Here is a 26,603-nt window from a genome sequence, read left to right as displayed (position 1 = left end):
AGCGGTAGACCAGACAGCATTAGACCAGGAGCATTAGACAGCGGTAGACCAGGAGCATTAGACAGCGGTAGACCAGGAGCGGTAGACCCAGAGCGTTAGAGCGGTAGACCAGGAGCGGTAGAGACCAGCGGAGACCCGGAGCGTTAGACGGTAGACCAGGAGCGTTAGACAGCGGTAGACCAGGAGCGGTAGACAGTGGTAGACCAGGAGCGGTAGACAGCGGTAGACCAGGAGCGGTAGACAGCGGTAGACCCGGAGCGTTAGACAGCGGTAGACCCGGAGCGTTAGACAGCGGTAGACCCAGAGCGTTAGACAGCGGTAGACCCGGAGCGGTAGACCCAGAGCGTTAGACAGCGGTAGACCCGGAGCGGTAGACAGCGGTAGACCAGGAGCGGTAGACAGAGGTAGATCCAGAGCGTTAGACAGCGGTAGACCCGGACAGCGGTAGACACCCAGAAGCGGTAGACCAGGAGCGTTAGACAGCAGTAGACACAGAGCATTAGACAGCGGTAGACCCGGACAGCGGTAGACCCAGAGCGGAGCGGTAGACCCGTTAGAAGCGGTAGACCCGGAGCGGTAGACCCGGAACGGTAGACCCGGAGCGGTAGACCCGGAACGGTAGACCCGGAGCGGTAGACCCGGAGCGGTAGACAGCGGTAGACCCGGAGCGGTAGACCGGTAGAAGCGGTAGACCCGGAGCGGTAGACCCGGAGCGGTAGACGGTAGACCCGGAGCGTTAGACAGCTGTAGACCTGGAACGGTAGACCCGGGAGCGCTGTAGACCCGGAACGGTAGACCCGGAGACCAGGGTAGACCCGGACAGCGGTAGACCCGTTAGACAGCGGTAGACCCGGAGCGGTAGACCAGGAGCGTTAGACAGCGGTAGACCCAGGAGAGACAGCGGTAGACGGTAGAGCGGTAGACCAGAGCATTAGACAGCGGTAGACCCGGAGAGCGGTAGACCGGAGGCTGTAGACCCAGAGCGTTAGACAGCGGTAGACCAGGAGCGGTAGACAGCGGTAGACCAGGAGCGTTAGACAGCGGTAGACCAGGAGCGTTAGACAGCGGTAGACCAGGAGCGGAAGACAGCGGTAGACCAGGAGCGGAAGACAGCGGTAGACCCGTTAGACAGCAGAGCGTTAGACAGCGGTAGACCCAGAGCGTTAGACAGCGGTAGACCCGGAGCGGTAGACAGCGGTAGACCCGGAGCTGTAGATCCAGAGCGTGTGTGCTGTTGCTAATTTGTGCTCACAGCTATCAGATTTCTTAAAATGTATCCCAAACAGAGATTACAAATAGAATAAATAGCATCTTCACAACATTTCCCTTGTTAGAGATTTCTGATTCCGCCTTTCATTGACTCTATAAATATACATTTTAAAGATGCATTGTTTGATGAGAGAGGAAGAAGGGAGGGGAAATCAACAGAGGTAGACTGAATGGCACCATGCTGTGTGTCTCTTTGCATAACATCAGCCAGCAAGCAATATGACATCTATTAACCTCCAAGGAGATGTCCCAAATGGCAACTTATTCCCTACCTAGATCCCTATGGGACCTGGTGACAAGTAGTGCACTATGTAGGAAATAGGGTGCCTCAAAGTGATTTCCCTTCATTCCTCATACTTACAGACACTGTCTGAATGAGTCAGATGTTACAGTGACTGCTAATTGGATTTTAAATAATGCCGATTTCTGTCTCTTTGTGGGCACAGGAATTAAAGGAGGCCACAACGTGATCCAGCGAGCAGGGGTCTGACCGTACGGGAACTGCGCCAACCGAGGATCCGTCCGTTGTCCCGTCGTCCGTTGGTCTCCTGAGGAATAGCCGAGTACTTTGGATTAATGTATGGCACAGGCTCACGGAGGGAGAACGTGATTCTGGGTTTCCTGCAGGGCTGGAGTACATGAGTGATACAGGCCTGGAGTGAGCCTGTACTATCAGGATTGGTGTTGGCATGGCTCAGTCCACCTTTTGGACCTTCTTTTCATCATGACTGATCAGCTTGACCACAGACCCTGAGGAGAGCCTGTAACTGCCGGAGGTTAGTGAGCCCCTTTTTCTCTTAGGATCTTTCCTAAGAGGACGGGGCCTCTATGTAACACAGAGAGATCTAAGTTAGACGATACAAAGACTCTACAACTACTACAACAGAACAACAAACAAAAAAACACGAAAACTCAGGCTTGCTTTTGAGAGGAAAAGCCTGCAGCTTTGTCTGAGTTTGAGTGGAGATGCTTTTTTCCACCTCTGACAGTCCTGGCAAAGCCTTTGATGGCTTGAGCAGCTGAGAAAACAAGAGGAGGGTCAGCTCAAAACAACAAGGATCAGTTTAAGTTCAAACACACTGATCCGGGTCACAATATAACCAAGGGTATAACCAAACACCTTCTCTCTCTCTCTCTCTAACTGCAAAAATAAACGTAAGCTTTCTGAAAAGGACTTCATAGGAAAGATTTCAACTTAAATCTCGATTGGATCTGCTGGATTGGGAAAGGATTCTTCGGTGGCTGGATATCGATTATTTTCAATCAGGTATGGCAATCACAGTATGATTGGATGGTGGCTTTACGCCTCGCTGACCAAACCCAGGTTTCTAATAATAGGTATAATTATGTGTGTGTGTGTGTGTGTGTGTGTGTGTGTGTGTGTGTGTGTGTGTGTGTGTGTGTGTGTGTGTGTGTGTGTGTGTGTGTGTGTGTGTGTGTGTGTGTGTGTGTGTGTGTGTGTGTGTGTGTGTGTGTGTGTGTGTGTGTGCGTTTTCTAATGAAATGTGAGGAGCGTTCAGGACATGAATTTTAATTGATGTTAAGTCTGACTGCCAGTCACAGCTCTGTCTACCAGTCACAACTCTGACTACCAGTCACACCTCTGACTACCAGTCACAACTCTGACTAACGATCACAGCTCTGACTACCAGTCACAGCTCTGACTACCAGTCACAACTCTGACTAACAATCACCACTCTGACTACCAGTCACAACTCTGACTACCAGTCACAGCTCTGACTAACAATCACAACTCTGACTACCAGTCACAACTCTGACTACCAGTCACAGCTCTGACTAACAGTCACCACTCTGACTACCAGTCACAACTCTGACTACCAGTCACAACTCTGACTACCAGTCACAGCTCTGACTACCAGTCACAGCTCTGGCTACTAGTCACAGCTCTGGCTACTAGTCACAGCTCTGGCTACCAGTCACAGCCAAGCACTGAACAGATCAGCCATGTTGGTTGGTGAATGGATGACTGACTGAGTGAAGCTCAGTTTGGTTCACCCTGTTCCACATATGGTAATGAGTCAGCAAATTAGAGAGAGAAAGAGAGAAACAGAGAGAGAGAGAGAGAGAGCAAGAGAGAAAAATAGAGAGAGAGGATTTCACAACAGTTCATCACAAGGCCTGGCTTTGTTCACATACACACACAGTCTAGCAGTGATGAAAGACAGCCTTCAGAAAAATCCAGAAACATGTAAAACAACTAAGAGCAAGCTATTACGTTTCACAAGCTAAAGCCAAAAAGCCAAAGCACAGGGATTCAATTCAGTAGCAGGAACCCACATGTTGAAGGATTTTCTCCAAACAGGAAATGAGGGAAAGGGAAAGACATTGTAAATGTATGACATCTCTAAAGTCTGAGGGAAATGTACTTTATATGTTCCCTGAAAACAGCCATTAGCACTCAATGCAATTTTAGCCTTACAAGAAGCTCAAATTTATTTTCTGTGAATTGTAAAAGTAAGATTTATATCAATTTAACTCAGCATAAAGCCTACATGTCATATCTAATATTGCAGATTAGTGAAGAACAGTCTTGATGCAGGGCAATTCAAACAAACAGCATTTATTAGAAACCAGGGGTTTGGCTTCCCTGTAAAAGCCTTGTGCATTAACTTTACCCTTTCCGTTTCCTTCCAAGGGAGAAGACACCACAACCTCAAAACAAGATGGCCGCCCAATGCAAGAACTTCCTGCTCTTCTTGACTAGGGTAGGACTACTTCTGGGTCTGGCTAACCCTCTGGTGACCTCCGCCTCCTGCCCCTCGGCCTGCCGGTGTGATGGGACCTTCATCTACTGTAATGATCGAGGCCTCACCTCTATCCCTACCGGCATTCCGCTGGATGCTACTATTCTCTTCCTCCAAAACAACAGGATCAAGAGCGCCGGCATCCCCACCGATCTGAAGAGGCTAAGCAACGTTGAGAAGATCTATCTGTACTGCAATAATCTGGACGAGTTCCCCCAAAACCTGCCGATCGGGGTCAAAGAGCTGCATCTACAGGAAAATAATATCCGCATGATTACGCATGCGTCGCTGGGTCAGATCCCTCTGATCGAGGAGCTACACCTGGATGATAACTCCGTCTCGGCGGTTAGCATCGAGGAAGGAGCGTTCAGGGACAGCAATCACCTGAGACTACTCTTTCTCTCCAGGAACCATCTGAGCACCATCCCGTCCGGCCTTCCACAGACCATCGAGGAGCTGCGCTTCGACGACAACCGCATCTCGTCAATTTCAGAGGCATCCCTGCAGGACCTGATCAACCTGAAGAGACTCGTCCTAGACGGGAACCTGCTCAACAACCGCGGCATCGGCGAAATGGCCTTCATCAACCTGATTAATCTCACCGAGCTCTCCCTGGTGAGAAACACCCTTACGTCGCCGCCGGCTAACTTACCGGGAACCAGTTTGGAGAAACTGCAGCTACAAGACAACCACATCAACCGGGTACCGGCCGGAGCTTTTGCTTTCCTCAGGCAGCTGTATCGGTTGGATCTGTCAGGCAACAACCTGAGCAGTCTGCCTCACGGAGTGTTCGAAGACCTGGATAACCTCACGCAGCTCCTGCTCCGTAACAACCCGTGGCAGTGCACTTGCCGGATGAAGTGGGTGAGAGACTGGTTAAGGTCGCTGCCGACAAAAGTCAACGTCCGAGGGTTTATGTGCCAGGGACCAGACAAGGTCAAGGGCATGGCTATCAAGGATTTGTCCATGGACTTGTTTGACTGTGGAGGATCTGACTTGGGCAGGGGCCAGGGGGACCCTACCGAGACCAGCACTGTCTCTAACACCTTACTGCCCTCACAACCCCAATGGCCCTCCTTTGTGACCAAAAGACCGGTGGTGAGAATGCCAGACAGGAATAAGAACTACCGAAGTACTGCGACACCACCAGGAAGAAAGATCATCAGGATCAGCGTGAAGTCGAGCAGTGCAGAGACAGTGCACATCTCCTGGAGGGTTTCTGTACCCTTGACTGCCATGAGGCTCAGCTGGTTAAAACTGGGCCACAACCCTTCGTTTGGTTCCATCACGGAGACCATCGTACAGGGCGAGAAGAAGGAGTACCTCCTAACAGCTCTAGAACCGGAATCCTCGTACAGGATATGCATGGTTCCCATGGAGACCAGCAACATTTACTTGACGGACGAGACACCAGTTTGCATAGAGACAGAGACCAGTTCTCTGAAGGCTTACAAACCCACCACCACACTGAACCGCGAGCAGGAAAAGGAGCCTTACAACAATTCCAGTCTGCCTTTAGCCGCGATCATCGGAGGGGCCGTGGCTCTGTTGGCAATATTAATGTTGGCGTTTGTGTGCTGGTACGTGCACAGGAACAGTTCATTGTTTTCCAGGAATTGCACCTACAACAAGGGCCGTCGGAGGAAGGACGATTACGCCGAGGCGGGGACGAAAAAGGACAACTCAATCTTGGAAATACGAGAGGCATCTTTTCAGATGATCCCCATACACCCTGTGCCCGTGTCCAAAGAGGAGTTTGTGATACATACGATTTTCCCTCCGAACGGATTGAGTCTGTACAAGAGCCCGCACAGCGAGACCAGTATTAGCAACAGAAGCTACAGAGACAGTGGAATACCTGATTCAGACCACTCCCACTCATGATATTGATAACGCGGGAACATTTCGCTATAAATGAGTGCGTTCGTTGATGACATGAAACTAAAGTGGCTAAAAAACTTTGTTATAAAACACTGGATCTACAAGACTGAGTGGGGAAGCAATGTTCTTCTGTACATTTGCTCATATAATTTATATTTAAGGACATTTTATGACAAAGAGGAGAAGAAATGTTGTTCACAGATAGTAGGGCCATCACTGAGCCGCAGGTCAGTGTATGTTGTAACTAAAACTGCAATTCTATATTTTAGGGGTTGGTAGTAATTTGTATTGTATTTTTCTTTTTTTTTGGCTTACGGTTACCCTAACAACCAACTATAAAAAACAAACTCTGTTCTACTGAGATATAAAGACTTGTCAACTGTGAAAGTGGGTTTTCATTGCTGTGTTGAACAATCAGACTTTAGAGAACCTTGTAGAATAAAGCACAGGTCTTTACACTCGTTTTGTGGCTGTTCGGTAAAAACCAAAAAAAAGCAACAAAAAAAATATATGAAATGATCAAAACTAGGACCCAGCTGATTAACTGAGAAGAACCAGGGAGACAGCGGGCACTCGTTCTCTGAGGAGAGATAAGCAGAGAGCAGTCTCCTACATGTATGTGACTATCTCTGGAACCATGACTAGATATGTCCTGCTTTACTGCTGTTCATTTAGTTCGTTGTTTGGAAAAAACACAGAAACACGAGAGAGCCAATCGAACAGACGCCCAGGCGGGCACGGCTCCTGTGTGTGTGTGTGTGTGTGTGTGTGTGTGTGTGTGTGTGTGTGTGTGTGTGTGTGTGTGTGTGTGTGTGTGTGTGTGTGTGTGTGTGTGTGTGTGTGTGTGTGTGTGTGTGTGTGTGTGTGTGTGCGTGCGTGCGTGCGCGTGTGTGTGTTTGCGTGTGTGTGTGTGTGTGTGTGTGTGCGTCAGGCCACAGCACAGGGCAGATGAAGCACACAGACCTTTAGGGCCATTACCCAGGATGGGATTAACCCATGCAGGGTGGCCAGGCTGACAACAGAGATGACATAAAGAACACCAACTATATCTATTTGTTCTCGCCAACACAAAGGCTAAACTACAATGGATGACATTCTCCAGTCCCTTGTACCATATGTCATCCAAACGTTACCCTCAAACAAAGCTTAGATTGAAACCGGTCTGTGAAAAAAAAGGTTCTATAAAGAAACAACACATTGGCTTTTCTTTTGAATACAAACTGAGCATCACCTATTTCCTTGTTTATGATTAGTTTCCCCCCCCCCAGATTGACTACTTCTATGTTGCCACAATTTCAAAGTTGAATTGTTCTTTATGAAGTTGAATTTGTTCTTTACAAAGTTAATTGTTCTTTACAAAGTTGCTCAGGGATTCTTGAAACAATTGTCCTGTCTTTCGAGAATCCCTGAACTGAAAACCAAAGTGCTATTGAATGCCCTTTGGCCAGTCGTGTATGTGCCTTGATCCAATGCTTATTGTATTTAGCTTTCTAAGAAATCACTGACTTTTTTGTCATTCACACTTGAATATGAGAAAATATTGCAGAATAAAAATGGATAAAAAATATCAAAGACTGTCTCTTACCTGAAACACTAACAAGACATTTCAAAATCACAATTTCGGCCCCATTCTCAATTTGAATTTAAAAAAAATGTGTGGGGGCACAGCTTAGTTGAGGTAATTGAAGTAATATGTACATGTAGGTAGTGGTGAAGTGACTATGCATAGATAATAAACAGAGAGTAGCAGCAGTGTGAAAACAAACGTGGGAGGGGAGGTGTCAATGCAAATAGTCCAGGTGGCCATTTGATTAATTGTTCAGGAGTCTTATGGCTTTGGGGTAGAAGCTGTTAAGGAGCTTTTTGGACCTAGACTTGGCGCTCCGGTACCGCTTGCCGTGCGGTAGAAGAGAGAACAGTCTATGACTAGGGTGACTGGAGTCTTAGTCTGTAGTGCCGTAGCAGAGAGAACAGTCTATGACTAGGGTGACTGGAGTCTTAGTCTGTAGTGCCGTGCCGTAGCAGAGAGAACAGTCTATGACTGGAGTGGCTGAAGTCTTTGGCAATTTTTAGGGCCTTCCTCTGACACCGCCTGGTATAGAGGTCCTGGATGGCAGGAAGCTTGTCCCCAGTGATGTACTGGGCCGTACGCACTACCCTCTGTAGTGCTTTGCGGTCAGAGGCTGAGCAGTTGCCATACTAGGCAGTGATGCAACCAGTCAGGATGCTCTCGATGGTGCAACTGTAGAACCTTTTGAGGATCTGAGGATCCATGACAAACCTATTCAGTCTCCTGAGGGGGAAGAGGTTTTGTCGTTCCCTCTTCACGACTGTCTTAGTGTGTTTGGACCATGATAGTTCCTTGGTGATGTGGACACCAAGGAACTTGAAACTCCCAACCTGTTCCACTACAGCCCTGCCGATGTGAATGGGGGCGTGGCTTGGTGCTCCTTTACCTGTAGTCCACAATCATCTCCTTTGTCTTGTTCACGTTGTGGGAGAGGTTGTTGTCCTGGCAGTGTGTGTCTCTGACTTCCCTATAGACTGTCTCATCATTGTCAGTGATCAGGCCTACCGCTGTTGTCATTAGCAAACTTGATGGTGTTGGCCATGCAGTCATGTGTGAAAAGGGAGTACAGGAGGGGACTGAGCATGCACCCCTGAGTGGCCCCTGTGTTGAGGATCAGCATGGCAGAAGTGTTGTTACCTACCCTCACCACCTGTGGGCGGCCCATCAGGAAGTCCAGGATCCAGTTGCAGAGGGGGGTGTTTAGTCCCAGGATCCTTAGCTTATTGATGAGCTTTGAGGGCACTATGGTGTTGAAAGCTGAACTGTAGTCAATGAATAGATTCTCACATAGGTGTTTCTTTTGTCCTGGTGGGAATGGGCAGTGTGTAGTGCAATTGAGATTGAGTCATTTGTGGATCTTTTGGGGTGGTATGCAAATTGTACTGGGTCTAGGGATTCTGGGATGATGGTGTTTCAAAGCACGTCATGGCTAGAGATGTGAATGCTACGTGTCGGTAGTCATTTAGGCAGGTTACCTTGGTGTTCTTGGGACCAAGGACTATGGTAGTCTTCTTGAAACATGTTGGTATTACAGACTCGGACAGGGAGAGTTTGAACATGTCAGTGAACACACTTGCCGGTTGGTCAGCGCATGCTCACAGTACACATCCTGGCAATCCGTCTGGCCCTGCAGCCTTGGGAATGTTGACCTGTTTTTAAAGGTCTTACTCACATCGGCTATGGAAAGCGTGACCACACAGTTGTCCGAAACAGCTGCTGCTCATCTGCTTGAGGCTGGGTTTGGTCGTATGTGTGGAGAAGCCACAGTGTGGTGTGTAGTGACTGAAGCTACACTCCCTCTGTACGGTGTCACTTCATTAGATTAAACACACAAACACACACAGTGAGCCTGGGAGGCTGATCAACCCCCAGAGAGAGCCCAGATCTCACCACATCATTGGACATAAATCACACACTGTGGCTTCTCCACACATACGACCAAACCCAGCCTCAAGCAGATGAGCACCAGCTGTTCCGGACGACTGTGTGATCACGCTTGGGACCACCGTACAGAGGTAGGGTAGCTTCAGTCACTACACACCACAGGGCTGAGCCACCGTACAGAGGTAGGGTAGCTTCAGTCACTACACACCACAGGGCTGAGCCACCGTACAGAGGTAGGGTAGCTTCAGTCACTACACACCACAGGGCTGAGCCACCGTACAGAGGTAGGGTAGCTTCAGTCACTACACACCAGGGCTGAGCCACAGCTTCAGGCTGAGCCACCATACAGAGGTAGGGAAGCTTCAGTCACTACACACCACAGGGCTGAGCCACCGTACAGAGGTAGGGTAGCTTCAGTCACTACACACCACAGGGCTGCTGCTCATTCAGTCAGGGGCCTCCTCACAAGTACGGATATACACTCAGTTCCCGGTTTCACGAAAATGGTTGCTCCTAGAGACAGTGAGTGAGGTGGACGTGACTTGCTATGTTAATCAGGCAGACAGGTATAGAGGCCTTCAGTCACTGTTCCATTGAATGTTAGAATGGTCAAAACAAGTGACCTTCAGTCACTTTGGTGTGATCGTAGGTGCCAGGCATACAGTCGGCGGCAGTCCTGTGGGGGGAAAACAGCTCGACGATGAGAGGTCGAACGGTGGTGTGCAGAACGGCATCTCGGAGTACACACCTCGTTGTTCTCTGTAGCAGACGACCACACCGGGTTCTACTCCTATCAGCTAAAACCAAGAAGAAGAACCGGCTCCAATGGGAACGCCATCACCAACACCGGACAACTGAGGAGTGGAAAAACATTTCCTGGTTCAAAACACAACCTGGGTTCCTGTTGCGTCGTGCTGATGGCAGTCAGGATTTGGCGTATGCAGCATGGGTCCTGGTTTCAACGGTACAGGCATGTGTCCGTGGTGTAATAATGTGGGGGATGTTTGTCTGGCACACGGTAGTTCATTGGATACCAACTGAGCAACGTTTACATGCCCCGACTAATTCAGGCTGTTCTGGAGGAGTGTCCAACCCGGAAAACCAATAAACTGGCCACTGAGTGGATATGAAACACTCATAAACTAAAATATATGTACAGACACATCTACATAGTCGTCCATAGGTGCATTCATAAACCCAACCATGCAGTCTTAACACACCCATGTGGTCTTAACACACCCATGTAGTCTTAACACACCCATTTAGACTTAACACACCCATGTGGTCTTAACACACCCATGTAGTCTTAACACACCCATTTAGACTTAACACACCCATGTAGTCTTAACACACCCATGTAGTCTTAACACACCCATGTAGTCTTAACACACCCATTTAGACTTAACACACCCATGTAGTCTTAACACACTCTAGGCTCTAATTGGAGCTAGTGCAGCCGCTAGAAGCTGCAGAAGTGATCTAAACCTTAAGTGTACACTCACCCTGTGGCCCCTATACTACTTTTATCAGAGCAACTGGAAATCAAATCAAATCAAATTGATTTATATAGCCCTTCATACATCAGCTGATATCTCAAAGTGCTGTACAGAAACCAAGCCTAAAACCCCAAACAGCAAGCAATGCAGGTTTTGAAGCACGTTGGCTAGGAAAAACTCACTAGAAAGGCCAAAAACTAGGAAGAAACCTAGAGAGGAACCAGGATATGAGAGGTGGCCAGTCCTCTTCTGGCTGTGCAGGGTGGAGATTATAACAGAACATGGCCAAGATATTCAAATGTTCATAAATGACCAGCAGGGTCAAATAATAATAATCACAGTAGTTGTCGAGGGTGCAACGAGTCAGCACCTCAGGACTAAATGTCAGTTGGCTTTTCATTGCCAATCATTGAGAGTCTCTCTACCGCTCCTGCTGTCTCTAGAGTGTTGAAAACAGCAGGTCTGGGACAGGTAGCACGTCTGGTGAACAGGTCAGGATTCCATAGCCGCAGGCAGAACAGTTGAAACTGGAGCAGCAGCACAGCCAGGTGGACTGGGGACAGCAAGGAGTCATCATGCTAGGTAGTCCTGAGGCATGGTCCTAGGGCTCAGGTCCTCCGAGAGAGAGAAAGAAAGAGAGAAAGAGAGAATTAGAGAGATCATACTTAAATTCACACAGGACACTGGATAAGACAGGAGAAGTACTCCAGATATAACAAACTGACCCTAGCCCCCCGACACATAAACTGCTGCAGCATAAATACTGGAGCCTGAGACAGGAGGGGTCAGGAGACACTGTGGCCCCATCCAATGATACCCCCGGACAGGGCCAAACAGTAAGGATATAACCCCACCCACTTTACCAAAGCACAGCCCCCACACCACTAGAGGGATATCTTCAACCACCAACTTACCATCCTGAGACAAGGCTGAGTATAGCCCACAAAGATCTCCGCCACGGCACAACCCAAGAGGGGGTGCCAACCCAGACAGGATGACCACATCAGTGAATCGACCCACTCAAGTGACGCACCCCTCCCAGGAACGGCATGAAAGAGCACCAGTAAGCCAGTGACTCAGCCCCTGTAATAGGGTTAGAGTCAGTGAATCCCAGTGGAAAGAGGGGAACCGACAGCAAGGGCGGTTCGTCGCTCCAGAGCCTTTCCGTTCACCTTCACACTCCTGGGCCAGACTACACTCAATCATATGACCCACTGAAGAGATGAGTCTTCAGTAAAGACTTAAAGGTTGAGACCGAGTTTGCGTCTCTCACATGTGTCGACAGACAGTTCCATAAAAATGGAGCTCTATATGAGAAAGTCCTGCCTCCAGCTGTTTGCTTAGAAATTCTAGGGACAATATGGAGGCTTGCGTCTTGTGACCGTAGCGTACGTGTAGGTATGTACGGCAGGACCAAATCAGAGAGATAGGTAGGAGCAAGCCCATGTAATGCTTTGTAGATTAGAACTAACAGTAAAACCTTGAAATCAGCCCTTGCCTTGACAGGAAGCCAGTGTAGGAGGCTAGCATTAGAGTAATATGATCACATTTTTTGGTTCTAGTCAGGATTCTAGCAGCCGTATTTAGCACTAACTGAAGTTTAGTTAGTGCTTTATCCAGGTAGCCGGAAAGTAGAGCATTGCAGTAGTCTAACCTAGAAGTAACAAAAACATAGATTCGTTTTTCTGCATCATTTTTGGACAGAAAGTTTCTGATTTTTGCAATGTTACGTAGATGGAAAAAAGCTGTCCATGAAACAGTCTTGATATGTTCGTCAAAAGAGAGATCAGGGTCCAGAGTAACGACGAGGTCCTTCACAGTTTTATTTGAGACGACTGTACAACCATTAAGATGAATTGTCAGATTCAACAGAAGATCTCTTTGTTTCTTGGGACCTAGAACAAGCATCTCTGTTTTGTCTGAGTTGAAAAGTAGAACGTTTGCAGCCATCCAGTTCCTTATGTCTGAAACACATGCTTCTAGCGAGGGCAATTTTGGGGCTTCACCATGTTTCATTGAAATGTACAGCTGTGTGTCATCCGCATAGCAGTGAAAGTTAACATTATGTTTTCGAATGATATCCCCAAGAGTTAAAAAATATAGTGAAAACAATAGTGGTCCTAAAACCGAACCTTGAGGAACACCGAAATTTACAGGTGATTTGTCAGAGGACAAACCATTCACAGAGACAAACTGATATTTTTCCGACAGATAAGATCTAATCCAGGCCAGAACTTGTCCGTGTAGACTAATTTGGGTTTCCAATCTCTCCAAAAGAATATGGTGATCGATGGTATCAAAAGCAACACTATGGTCTAGGAGCACGAGGACAGGTGCAGAGCCTCGGTCTGATGCCATTAAAAGGTAATTTACCACCTTCACAAGTGCAGTAAACAGTAGCTCTAAAAAGTATTTGAGTAGGCTGCTTAGATTTCATGACGAGAAGCTCAAAAATTGCATAAATTGACATTTGCTATCGTAAATGTTAGCAACACCACCACCTTTGCATATTTATTCTTTAAGATAAGGGTACAGTTGTCAGCGTACTGTATGTTTTAGTATTTAGTCTTTAAGACAATGTGTACAGTTGTCAGCATACTGTATGTTTTAGTATTTAGTCTTTAAGACAAGGTGTACAGTTGTCAGTGTACTGTATGTAAGAGATCGGGCTACTTTTTTCAACATTCTGTTAAAAATCGCGCAACATTTCAATGTCCTGCTACTCATGCCAGGAATATAGTATATGCATATGATTAGTATGTGTGCATAGAAAACACTCTGAAGTTTCTAGAACTGGTTCAATGGTGTCTGTGACTATAACAGAACGAGTTCCATGGTCAAAATCGCAAGGAAACCTGATCACAAAATCGACAGAGAAAAAATCAATCCGCCAGTCTATGTATTGTCTATTGGAAGGAAAAATACTTAAGGATGGGATTACAGTTCCTACAGCTTCTACACAATGTCGCCAGTGTTGTGATTTCGATGCAACTAAATCCTTGGTCATCTGAGTAATAGCCACATCCGGTCTTCAGGTCCACAGCTGTGAAAAATGGAACCTGAAAAGTGGGCTTCGTTTTCCAAACTTGTGCCTATTGAATACAGATCGCTCCGTGATCAATTTGATCGTTTATTAACGTTTACTAATACCTAAAGTTGGATTACAGAAGTAGTTTGAAGTGTTTTGTCAAAGTTTATAGGCAACTTTTTTAATTAAAAAAAATAACGTTGCGTTTAAAAACTGTGTTTTTCCTGGATCTGACGGTCTTCATAAATGGACATTTTGGGTATACAAGGTCCGATTTAATTGAAAAAAAGACCCAATTGTGATGTTTATGGGACATATAGGAGTGCCAACAAAGAATCTCGTCAAAGGTAATGAATGTTTTATATTTTATTTCTGCGTTTTGTGTAGCGCCGGCTACGCTAATTCTTTTGTTTCTGGTATTTCGGGGTGTTGCATGCTATCAGATAATAGCTTATCATGCTTTCGCCGAAAAGCATTTTACAAATCTGACTCGTTGGCTAGATTCACAACGAGTGTAGCTTGAATTGAGTACCCTGCATGTGTGTTTTAATGAACGTTTGAGTTTTAATGAGTGCTATTAGCATTTGGTGTAGCGCATTTGCATTTATTGTTGGCAAGGTGGGACGCTAGTGTGTTGGGTGGGCCAGAGAGGTTAAGACAAGGTGTACAGTTGTCAGTGTACTGTATGTTTTAGTATTTAGTCTTTAAGACAAGGTGTACAGTTGTCAGCGTACTGTATGTTTTAGTATTTAGTCTTTAAGACAAGGTGTACAGTTGTCAGCGCACTGTATGTTTTGACCCAAGAGGCGTTCTCTCACCACAATTCAAGTTTGACATCAAAGAGCTTTTCTACTTTTATTTCCTCAACTCCTTATTCACTCTGATGAAAGAAATGCCTACGAATGCTTATTAACTGCGTAGGATAGGCATTTGAATATCTATGTATTGCCTATGAAACAAGGATACTAACGCCTATGAAACAAGCATATGAATGCCTATGAAACAAGCATATGAATGCCTATGAAGCAAGCAAATGAACATCTATGAAATAGGCATATGAATGCCTATGAAACAAGCATATGAACGCCTGTGAAACAAGCATATGAACGCCTATGAAACAAGAATATGAACGCCTATGAACCAAGCATATCAATGCCTATGAAGCAAGCATATGAACGCCTGTGAAACAAGAATATGAACGCCTATGAAACAAGCAAATGAATGCCTATGAAACAAGCATATGAATGCCTATGAAACAAGCATATGAACGCCTGTGAAACAAGCATATGAACGCCTATGAAACAAGCATATGAATGCCTATGAAACAAGCAGGAGTGTGTTTCCTACCTGAGTAGCGAGAACGAGGGGGAGGGGTCTTTATTGCTCGTCAGAATGAGAACCTATCCTAACCATTCCGCAGTTCTGTTCCAGAACACCAGTCTCCACAACATGCTACAGATGAGATCAGGTTAATAAGGAAAAGTCCAACACATCGATGATCTTGATGCTTCCTAACATTTAATGGATCTTATTGTACTGATGTTTTCAGTCTCAATAGACCTCTTCACCAGGGTATTTATACAGATGAACCCCATTTCATTAGACAGGAAGCCCAAACTTCCCGTTTTACCCTAGCCGCTCTCTGCAGTAACAGTCAGTTATTGATGAGGCGTTTGCCTTAATTAAGTAACTCATCCTCATGTTCTGCTAACCACGTAGAAGAACCAGACGGAAGGAAGATGAAGTGGATTTAATGTTCTTACATTGACTAGGCCTCCAATGGCAAAACTAGTAATAAAAAAAACACACAAAAAAAACGTAAAGTCATTATCATGTGAGAGTACTGTGTAAACCTGTCTTGTGAGAGAGCTGTCATTTGTGATCTCATTGTAGATTGACAATTTTCTGTGGTACAAAGATGGATAGGTTGGAATGAAATATAAACTAGAATTGAAGGCGGCTTCTTCATCACCCTGCTAGGATCGCTGACCCTGGTGAGCTCCTGCGACCCTTCGTGACCCTGCTCCCTAACTTCACTTTTCCTACTCCCAGCTCCACTCTCAGAACATCATTTAATCCCTCCGTAAAGGGTCTAAAGGGTCCGATGGTCTCTCAGAGGTCAAGGAAACCATTTAACAATACATGACAATTGACGCATACCTTTCTCACTGTGACCAGGCCAGTAGCTGGCCAGTCAGAGACAATATGACCTCACTGTCACCAGGCCAGTAGCTGGCCAGTCAGCGACAATATGACCTCACTGTGACCAGGCCAGTAGCTGGTCAGTCAGCGACAATATGACCTCTCTGTGACCAGGCCTGTAGCTGGTCAGTCAGCGACAATATGACCTCTCTGTGACCAGGCCAGTAGCTGGCCAATCAGCGACAATATGACCTCACTGTGAACAGGCCTGTAGCTGGTCAGTCAGCAACAATATGACCTCACAGTGACCAGGCCAGTAGCCGGCTAGTCAGCGACAATATGACCTCACTGTGACCAGGCCAGTAGCTGGCCAGTCAGCGACAATATGACCTCACTGTCACCAGGCCAGTAGCTGGCCAGTCAGCGACAACATGACCTCACTGTGACCAGGCCAGTAGCTGGTCAGTCAGCGACAATATGACCTCTCTGTGACCAGGCCAGTAGCTGGCCAATCAGCGACAATATGACCTCACTGTGAACAGGCCTGTAGCTGGTCAGTCAGCAACAATATGACCTCACAGTGACCAGGCCAGTAGCTGGCTTGTCAGCGACAATATGACCTCACTGTGACCAGGCCAGTAGCTGGCCAGTCAGCGACAATATGACCTCACTGTGACCAGGCCAGTAGCTGGCTAGTCAGCGACAATATGACCTCACTGTGACCAGGCCAGTAGCTGGTCAGTCAGCGACAATATGACCTCACTGTGACCAGGCCAGTAGCTGACCAGTCAAAGATGATATGATCTCACTGTGACCAGGCCAGTAGCTGACCAGTCAGAGACAATATGACCTCACTGTGACCAGGCCAGTAGCTGGCTAGTCAGCGACAATATGACCTCACTGTGACCAGGCCAGTAGCTGGCCAGTCAAAGACAATATGACCTCACTGTGACCAGGCCAGTAGCTGGCTAGTCAGCGACAATATGACCTCACTGTGACCAGGCCAGTAGCTGACCAGTCAGAGACAATATGACCTCACTGTGACCAGGCCAGTAGCTGACCAATCAGAGACACCCCTCACCATCAGGATCGTTAAAGTGATGGACGCCACAACAAAACACTGACTCATTAGTGGTAAAAGAGGTCAGGTCACACTCTGGTCAGGGAACACACACACAAACACAAACACACACGAACAGGAAAAGAGGAGGTGAAAAATGGCAATTGGCCACAAAACGGGTTATAAGGTCTGGGTCATCTGGCAACCCGATACGAACCCTGTCCACAGTAAGAACACGTCAGGATTCATGCACGCACAGAACACACACACACACACACACAAGCACACACACACACACACACACACACACACACACACACACACACACACACACACACACACACACACACACACACACACACACACACACACACACACACACACACACACACAGAAAACACACACACACAACACACACACACACACAGAACACACACACACACAGAACACACACACGCAATGAACACACACACACACAATGAACACACAATGAACACACACACACACAATGAACACACACAGAACACACACACACACACACATGAGATCTGTCAACAGTCAGGACACTTCTGTTTCATTGGACATTCTTTCTTATGAGGAGAAAGAAAATGAGGAATGAAGAAAAGAAAGGTTAGATGTGTTGTTGATGTCAGACTTAACAATTTCAACTCCTTAGAGCACAAGGCTTCACAAAACACTCATATAGTACACCAGTTCATATAGTACACTAGTTCATATAGTACACTAGTTCATATAGTACACCAGTTCATATAGTACACCAGTTCATGTAGTACACTAGTTCATATAGTACACTAGTTAATATAGTACACCAGTTCATATAGTACACCAGTTCATATAGAACACCAGTTCATATAGTACACTAGTTCATGTAGTACACTAGTTCATATAGTACACTGGTTCATGTAGTACACTAGTTCATATAGTACACTAGTTCTGTACACTGGTTCATGTAGTACACTAGTTCATATAGTACTCATATAGTATATTAGTTCATCTAGTACACTGGTTCATGTAGTACACTAGTTCAAATAGTACATTAGTTCATGTAGTACACTAGTTCATATAGTACACTAGTTCATGTAGTACACTAGTTCATATAGTACACTAGTTCATATAGTACACCAGTTCATATAGTACACTAGTTCATATAGTACACTAGTAGTACACTAGTTCATATAGTACACTAGTTCATATAGTACACTAGTTCATATAGTACACTAGTTCATGTAGTACACTAGTTCATATAGTACACTGGTTCATGTAGTACACTAGTTCATATAGTACACTAGTTCATATAGTACACTAGTTCATATAGTACACTGGTTCATGTAGTACACTAGTTCAAATACTACATTAGTTCATGTAGTACACTAGTTCATATAGTACACTAGTTCATGTAGTACACTAGTTCATATAGTACACTAGTTTATATAGTACACTAGCTCATATAGTACACTAGTTCATATAGTACACTAGTTCATGTAGTACACTAGTTCATATAGTACACTAGTTCATGTAGTACACTAGTTCATATAGTACACTAGTTCATGTAGTACACTAGTTCATATAGTACACTAGTTCATATAGTACACTAGTTCACTAGTTCATATAGTACACTAGTTCATGTAGTACACTAGTTCTAGTACATAGTTCATAGTACACTAGTTCATGTAGTACACTAGTTCATATAGTACACTAGTTCATATAGTACACTAGTTCATATAGTACACTAGTTCATATAGTACACTAGTTCATGTAGTACACTAGTTCATATAGTACACTAGTTCATACACTAGTTAGTACACTAGTTCATATAGTACACTAGTTCATGTAGTACACTAGTTCATATAGTACACTAGTTCATAGTACACTAGTTCATAGTAGTTCATGTAGTACACTAGTTCATATAGTTCATATACACTAGTAGTACACTAGTTCATATAGTACACTAGTTCATATAGTACACTAGTTCATATAGTACACTAGTAGTACACAGTTCTAGTACACCAGTTCATGTAGTACACTAGTTCATATAGTACACTAGTTCATGTAGTACACTAGTTCATATAGTACACTAGTTCATATAGTACACTAGTTCATATAGTACACTAGTTCATGTAGTACACTAGTTCATATAGTACACTAGTTCATATAGTACACTAGTTCAAAAGGTACACTAGTTCATATAGTACACTAGTTCATGTAGTACACTAGTTCATATAGTACACTAGTTCATATAGTACACTAGTTCATATAGTACACTAGTTCATATAGTACACTAGTTCATATAGTACACTAGTTCATATAGTACACTAGTTCATATAGTACACTAGTTCATATAGTACACTAGTTCATGTAGTACACTAGTTCATATAGTACACTAGTTCATGTAGTACACTAGTTCATATAGTACACTAGTTCATGTAGTACACTAGTTCATATAGTACACTAGTTACATATAGTTACTAGTTCACATAGTACACTAGTTCATATAGTACACTAGTTCATGTAGTACACTAGTTCATATAGTACACTAGTTTAGTACACTAGTTCATATAGTACACTAGTTCATCCTTCTGACATAGTACACTAGTTACAATAGTCATATTTAGTACACTAGTTCATATAGTACACTAGGTGGGGTTCATATAGTACACTAGTTACACTAGTTCATATATATAGTACACTAGTTCATATAGTACACTAGTTCATATAGTACTAGTTCATATAGTACACTAGTTCATGTAGTACACTAGTTCATATAGTACACTAGTTCATGTAGTACACTAGTTCTAGTTCATATAGTACACTAGTTCATATAGTACACTAGTTCATATAGTACACTAGTTCATGTAGTACACTAGTTCATATAGTACACTAGTTCATGTAGTACACTAGTTCATATAGTACACTAGTTCATGTAGTACACTAGTTCATATAGTACACTAGTTCATATAGTACACTAGTTCATATAGTACACTAGTTCATATAGTACACTAGTTCATATAGTACACTAGTTCATATAGTACACTAGTTCATGTAGTACACTAGTTCATATAGTACACTAGTTCATGTAGTACACTAGTTCATATAGTACACTAGTTACATAGTTAGTACACTAGTTCATATAGTACACTAGTTCATGTAGTACACTAGTTCATATAGTACACTAGTACACTAGTTCATATAGTACACTAGTTCATATAGTACACTAGTTCATATAGTACACTAGTTCATATAGTACACTAGTTCAATAGTACATATAGTACACTAGTTCATATTCACTGGTTCATGTAGTACACTAGTTCATATAGTACACTAGTTCATATAGTACACTAGTTCATGTAGTACACTAGTTCATATAGTACACTCAGTTCATGTAGTACACTAGTTCATATAGTACACTAGTTCATCATAGTACACTAGTTCATATAGTACACTAGTTCATATAGTACACTAGTTCATATAGTACACTAGTTCATGTAGTACACTAGTTCATATAGTACACTAGTTCATATAGTACACTAGTTCATGTAGTACACTAGTTCATATAGTACACTAGTTCATATAGTACACTAGTTCATATAGTACATAGTTCATATAGTACACTAGTTCATATAGTACACAATAGTACACTAGTTATATTCATAGTTCATGTAGTACACTAGTTCATATAGTACACTAGTACAGTTCTAGTTCATATAGTACACTATAGTACACTAGTTCATATAGTACACTAGTTCATGTAGTACACTAGTTCATATAGTACACTAGTTCATATAGTACACTAGTTCATATAGTACACTAGTTCATATAGTACACTAGTTCATGTAGTACACTAGTTCATATAGTACACTAGTTCATGTAGTACACTAGTTCATATAGTACACTAGTTCATATAGTACACTAGTTCATATAGTACACTAGTTCATATAGTACACTAGTTCATGTAGTACACTAGTTCATATAGTACACTAGTTCATATAGTACACTAGTTCATATAGTACACTAGTTCATATAGTACACTAGTTCATGTAGTACACTAGTTCATATAGTACACTAGTTCATGTAGTACACTAGTTCATAGTTCATAGTACACTAGTTCATATAGTACACTAGTTCATGTAGTACACTAGTTCATATAGTACACTAGTTCAGTTCATGTTCATATAGTACACTAGTTCATATAGTACACTAGTTCATATAGTACACTAGTTCATATAGTACACTAGTTCATATAGTACACTAGTTCATATAGTACACTAGTTCATATAGTACACTAGTTCATATAGTACACTAGTTCATATAGTACACTAGTTCATGTAGTACACTAGTTACATATAGTACACTAGTTCATGTAGTACACTAGTTCATATAGTAGTTCATGTAGTACACTAGTTCATATAGTAGTTCATGTAGTACACTAGTTACACTAGTTCATGTAGTACACTAGTTCATGTAGTACACTAGTTCATATAGTACACTAGTTCAGTAGTACACTAGTTCATATAGTACACTAGTTCATTCTAGTTCATGTAGTACACTAGTTCATATAGTACACTAGTTCATACAGTACACTAGTTCATGTAGTACACTAGTTCATATAGTACACTAGTTCATGTAGTACACTAGTTCATGTAGTACACTAGTTCATATAGTACACTAGTTCATGTAGTACACTAGTTCATATAGTACACTAGTTCATATAGTACACTAGTTCATATAGTACACTAGTTCATATAGTACACTAGTTCATATAGTACACTAGTTCATATAGTACACTAGTTCATATAGTACACTAGTTCATGTAGTACACTAGTTACATAGTTCATATAGTACACTAGTTCATATAGTACACTAGTTCATGTAGTACACTAGTTCATATAGTACACTAGTTCATATAGTACACTAGTTCATATAGTACACTAGTTCATATAGTACACTAGTTCATATAGTACACTAGTTCATATAGTACACTAGTTCATACACTAGTTCATGTAGTACACTAGTTCATATAGTACACTAGTTCATATAGTACACTAGTTCATATAGTACACTAGTTCATATAGTACGCTAGTTCATATAGTACACTAGTTCATGTAGTACACAAGTTCATACAGTACACTACTTCATATAGTACACTAGTTCATAGTAGTACACTAGTTCATATAGTACACTAGTTCATATAGTACACTAGTTCATAGTTAGTACACTAGTTCATATAGTACACTAGTTCATATAGTACACTAGTTCATAGTAGTACACTAGTTCATACACTAGTTCATATAGTACACTAGTTCAGTATAGTACACTAGTTCATATAGTACACTAGTTCATATAGTACACTAGTTCATATAGTACACTAGTTCATATAGTACACTAGTTCATATAGTACACTAGTTCATATAGTACACTAGTTCAGTTCATATAGTACAGTACACTAGTTCATGTAGTACACTAGTTCATATAGTACACTAGTTCAGTGTAGTAGTTCATATAGTACACTAGTTCATATAGTACTAGTTCACTAGTTCATGTAGTACACTAGTTCATATAGTACACTAGTTCATGTAGTACACTAGTTCATATAGTACACTAGTTCATATAGTACACTAGTTCATATAGTACACTAGTTCATAGTACACTAGTTCATGTAGTACACTAGTTCATAGTTAGTACACTAGTTCATATAGTACACTAGTTCATATAGTACACTAGTTCATATAGTACACTAGTTCATATAGTACACTAGTTCACTAGTTCATAGTACACTAGTTCATATAGTACACTAGTTCAATATAGTACACTAGTTCATATAGTACACTAGTTCATATAGTACACTAGTTCATATAGTACACTAGTTCATATAGTACACTAGTTCATATATAGTACACTACACTAGTTCATAGTACACTAGTTCATAGTACTAGTTCTAGTTCATATAGTACACTAGTTCATATAGTACACTAGTTCATATAGTACACTAGTTCATATAGTACACTAGTTCATATAGTACACTAGTTCATATAGTACACTAGTTCATATAGTACACTAGTTCATATAGTACACTAGTTCATATAGTACACTAGTTCATATTGTACACTAGTTCATATAGTACACTAGTTCATATAGTTCATTAGTTCATATATAATACACTAGTTCATATAGTACACTAGTTCATATAGTACACTAATTCATATAGTACACTAGTGAATATAGTACACTAGTTCATATAGTACACTAGTTCATATAGTACACTAGTTCAAATAGTACACTAGTTCATATAGTACACTAGTTCAGTTAATATAGTACACTAGTTCATATAGTACACTAGTTCATATAGTACACTAGTTCATATAGTACACTCATATAGTACACTAGTCAGTTCATAGTACATATAGTACACTAGTTCATATAGTACACTAGTTCATATAGTACACTAGTTCATACACTAGTTCAGTACATATAGTACACTAGTTAGTAGTACATAGTTCATATGTAGTACACTAGTTCATATAGTACACTAGTTCATATAGTACACTAGTTCATATAGTACTACTAGTTCATATTGTAACACTAGTTCATATAATAAACTAGTTAATATAGTACACTAGTTCATGTAGTACACTAGTTTATATAGTACACTAGTTCATATAGTACACTAGTTCATATAATACACTAGTATAGTTCATTAGTTCATATAATACACTAGTTCACATAGTACACTAATTTAGTACATTGTTCATATAGTACACTAGTTGTTCATCTAGTAGCACTAGTTCATATAGTACACCAGTTCACTAGTTCATATAGTACACTAGTTTATGTAGTACACATTTCATATAGTATACTAGTTCATATAGTACACTATTTCATATAGTACACTAGCTCATATTGTACCCTAGTTCATATAATACACTAGTTAATATAGTACACTAGTTCATGTAGTACACCAGTTTATATGGTACACTAGTTCATATAGTACACTAGTTCATGTAGTACAGTAGTTCATATAGTACACTAGCTCATATACTACACTAGTTCATATAGTACACTAGTTCATATAGTACACTAGTTCATATAGTACACTAGTTTATATAGTACACTAGTTCATATAGTACACTAGTTCATATAGTACACTAGTTCATATAGTACACTAGTTCAAATAGTACACTATGTTCATATAGTACACAACTAGTTCATATAGTACACTAGTTAGTTCATATAGTACACTAGTTCATATAGTACACTAGTTCATATAGTACACTAGTTCATATAGTACACTAGTTCATATAGTACACTAGTTCGTATAATACACTAGTTCATATAGTACACTAGTTCATATGGTACACTAGATCATATAGTACACTAGTTCATACAGTATACTAGTTCATATAGTACACTAGTTCATATAGTACACTAGCTCATATAGTACACTAGTTCATATAATACACTAGTTCATATAGTACACTAGTTCATATAGTACACTAGTTCATATAGTACACTAGTTCATATAGTACACTAGTTCATATAGTACACTAGTTCATATAGTACACTAGTTCATATAGTACACTAGTTCATATAATACACTAGTTCATATAGTACACTAGTTCATATAGTACACTAGTTCAAATAGTACACTAGGTCATATAGTACACAACTTCATATAGTACACTAGTTCATATAGTACACTAGTTCATATAGTACACTAGTTCATATAATACACTAGTTCATATAGTACACTAGTTCACATAGTACACTAGTTCGTATAATACACTAGTTCATATAGTACACTAGCTCATATAGTACACTAGCTCATATTGTACACTAGTTCATATTATACACGAGTTCATATAGTTCATTAGTTCATATAATACACTAGATCATATAGTACACTAGTTCATATAGTACACTAATTCATATAGCACACAAATGAATATAATACACTAGTTCATATAGTACACTAGTTCATATAGTAAACTTCTTCAAATAGTACACTAATTCATATAATACACAAGTTAATATAGTACATTAGTTCATATAACACACTAGTTCATATAGTACACTAGTTCATATAGTACTCATATAGTATAGTAGTTCATATAGTACAATAGTTCATATAATACACTAGTTCATATGTTACACTAGTTCATCAGTACTCATATAGTATAGTAGTTCATATAGTACACTAGTTGATATAGTACTCATATAGTATAGTAGTTCATAGAGTACACTAGTTCATATAGTATACTAGTTCATATGGTACACTAGTTCATATAGTACACTAGCTCATATTGTACACTAGTTCATATAATAAACTAGTTAATATAGTACACTAGTTCATGTAGTACACCAGTTTATATAGTACACTAGTTCATATAGTACACTAGTTCATATAATACACAAGTTCATACAGTTCATTAGTTCATATATTACACTATTTCATATAGTACACTAGTTCATATAGTATAGTAGTTCATGTAGTACACTAGTTCATGTAGTACAGTTGTTCATATAATACACTAGTTCATATAGCACACTAGTTCATATAGTACACTAGTTCATATAGTACACTAGTTCATATAGTACACTAGTTTATATAGTACACTAGCTCATATAGTACACTAGTTCATATAGTACACTAGTTCATATAGTACACTAGTTCATATAGTACACTAGTTCATATAGTACACTAGTTCATATAGTACACTAGTTCATATAGTACACTAGTTCATATAATACACTAGTTCATATAGTACACTAGTTCATATAGTACACTAGTTCGTATAATACACTAGTTCATATAGTACACTAGTTCAAATAGTACACAACTTCATATAGTACACTAGTTCATATAGTACACTAGTTCATATATTACACTAGTTCATATAATACACTAGTTCATATAGTACACTAGTTCATATAGTACACTAGTTCGTATAATACACTAGTTCATATAGTACACTAGTTCAAATAGTACACTAGGTCATATAGTACACAACTTCATATAGTACACTAGTTCATATAGTACACTAGTTCATATAGTACACTAGTTCATATAGTACACTAGCTCATATTGTACACTAGTTCATATTATACACGAGTTCATATAGTTCATTAGTTCATATAATACACTAGTTCATATAGTACACTAGTTCATATAGTACACTAATTCATATAGCACACTAGTGAATATAATACACTAGTTAATATAGTACACTAGTTCATATAGTAAACTTCTTCAAATAGTACACTAATTCATATAATACACAAGTTAATATAGTACATTAGTTCATATAACACACTAGTTCATATAGGAACACTATTTCATATAGTACTCATATAGTATAGTAGTTCATATAGTACAATAGTTCATATAATACACTAGTTCATATGTTACACTAGTTCATCAGTACTCATATAGTATAGTAGTTCATATAGTACACTAGTTGATATAGTACTCATATAGTATAGTAGTTCATAGAGT

At 41.3% G+C, this 26,603-nt stretch overlaps 1 protein-coding gene and 1 long non-coding RNA gene across 4 annotated transcripts in view; one reads left to right on the top strand and one right to left on the bottom strand.

Annotated features, from left to right (window-relative positions):
• Nucleotides 1-7,469, top strand: part of LOC135523362 (leucine-rich repeat transmembrane protein FLRT3-like) — a 43,725-nt gene extending 36,256 nt beyond the window's left edge. The window contains exons 1-3 of one of the 2 annotated variants that reach the window (XM_064949987.1): nucleotides 1,371-1,430; nucleotides 1,716-2,536; nucleotides 3,926-7,469. In XM_064949987.1, the coding sequence (XP_064806059.1) occupies nucleotides 3,954-5,918 (1,965 nt within the window). In that variant the 5' untranslated portion in view covers nucleotides 1,371-1,430; nucleotides 1,716-2,536; nucleotides 3,926-3,953 and the 3' untranslated portion in view covers nucleotides 5,919-7,469. Of the gene's footprint in view, nucleotides 1-1,370; nucleotides 1,431-1,715; nucleotides 2,537-3,925 lie in introns of those variants that run through there. The other variant, XM_064949986.1, reaches the window with a different exon arrangement.
• The window catches only part of LOC135523364 (uncharacterized), an 81,674-nt gene that overhangs the window by 38,205 nt on the left and 16,866 nt on the right, over nucleotides 1-26,603 (bottom strand). Inside the window, exon 3 of one of the 2 annotated variants that reach the window (XR_010452823.1) lies at nucleotides 9,707-11,480. The exons of the other annotated variant lie outside the window; for it this stretch is intronic. This is a non-coding gene — a long non-coding RNA (uncharacterized LOC135523364). Of the gene's footprint in view, nucleotides 1-9,706; nucleotides 11,481-26,603 lie in introns of those variants that run through there. 2 annotated transcript variants of the gene reach the window in all.

The sequence above is a fragment of the Oncorhynchus masou genome, chromosome 31 (assembly GCF_036934945.1).
Source record: "Oncorhynchus masou masou isolate Uvic2021 chromosome 31, UVic_Omas_1.1, whole genome shotgun sequence".
NCBI lineage: Eukaryota > Metazoa > Chordata > Actinopteri > Salmoniformes > Salmonidae > Oncorhynchus > Oncorhynchus masou.
Note: the sequence above shows the minus strand (reverse complement) of the source record. Positions and strands in the feature narration are given on the sequence as shown.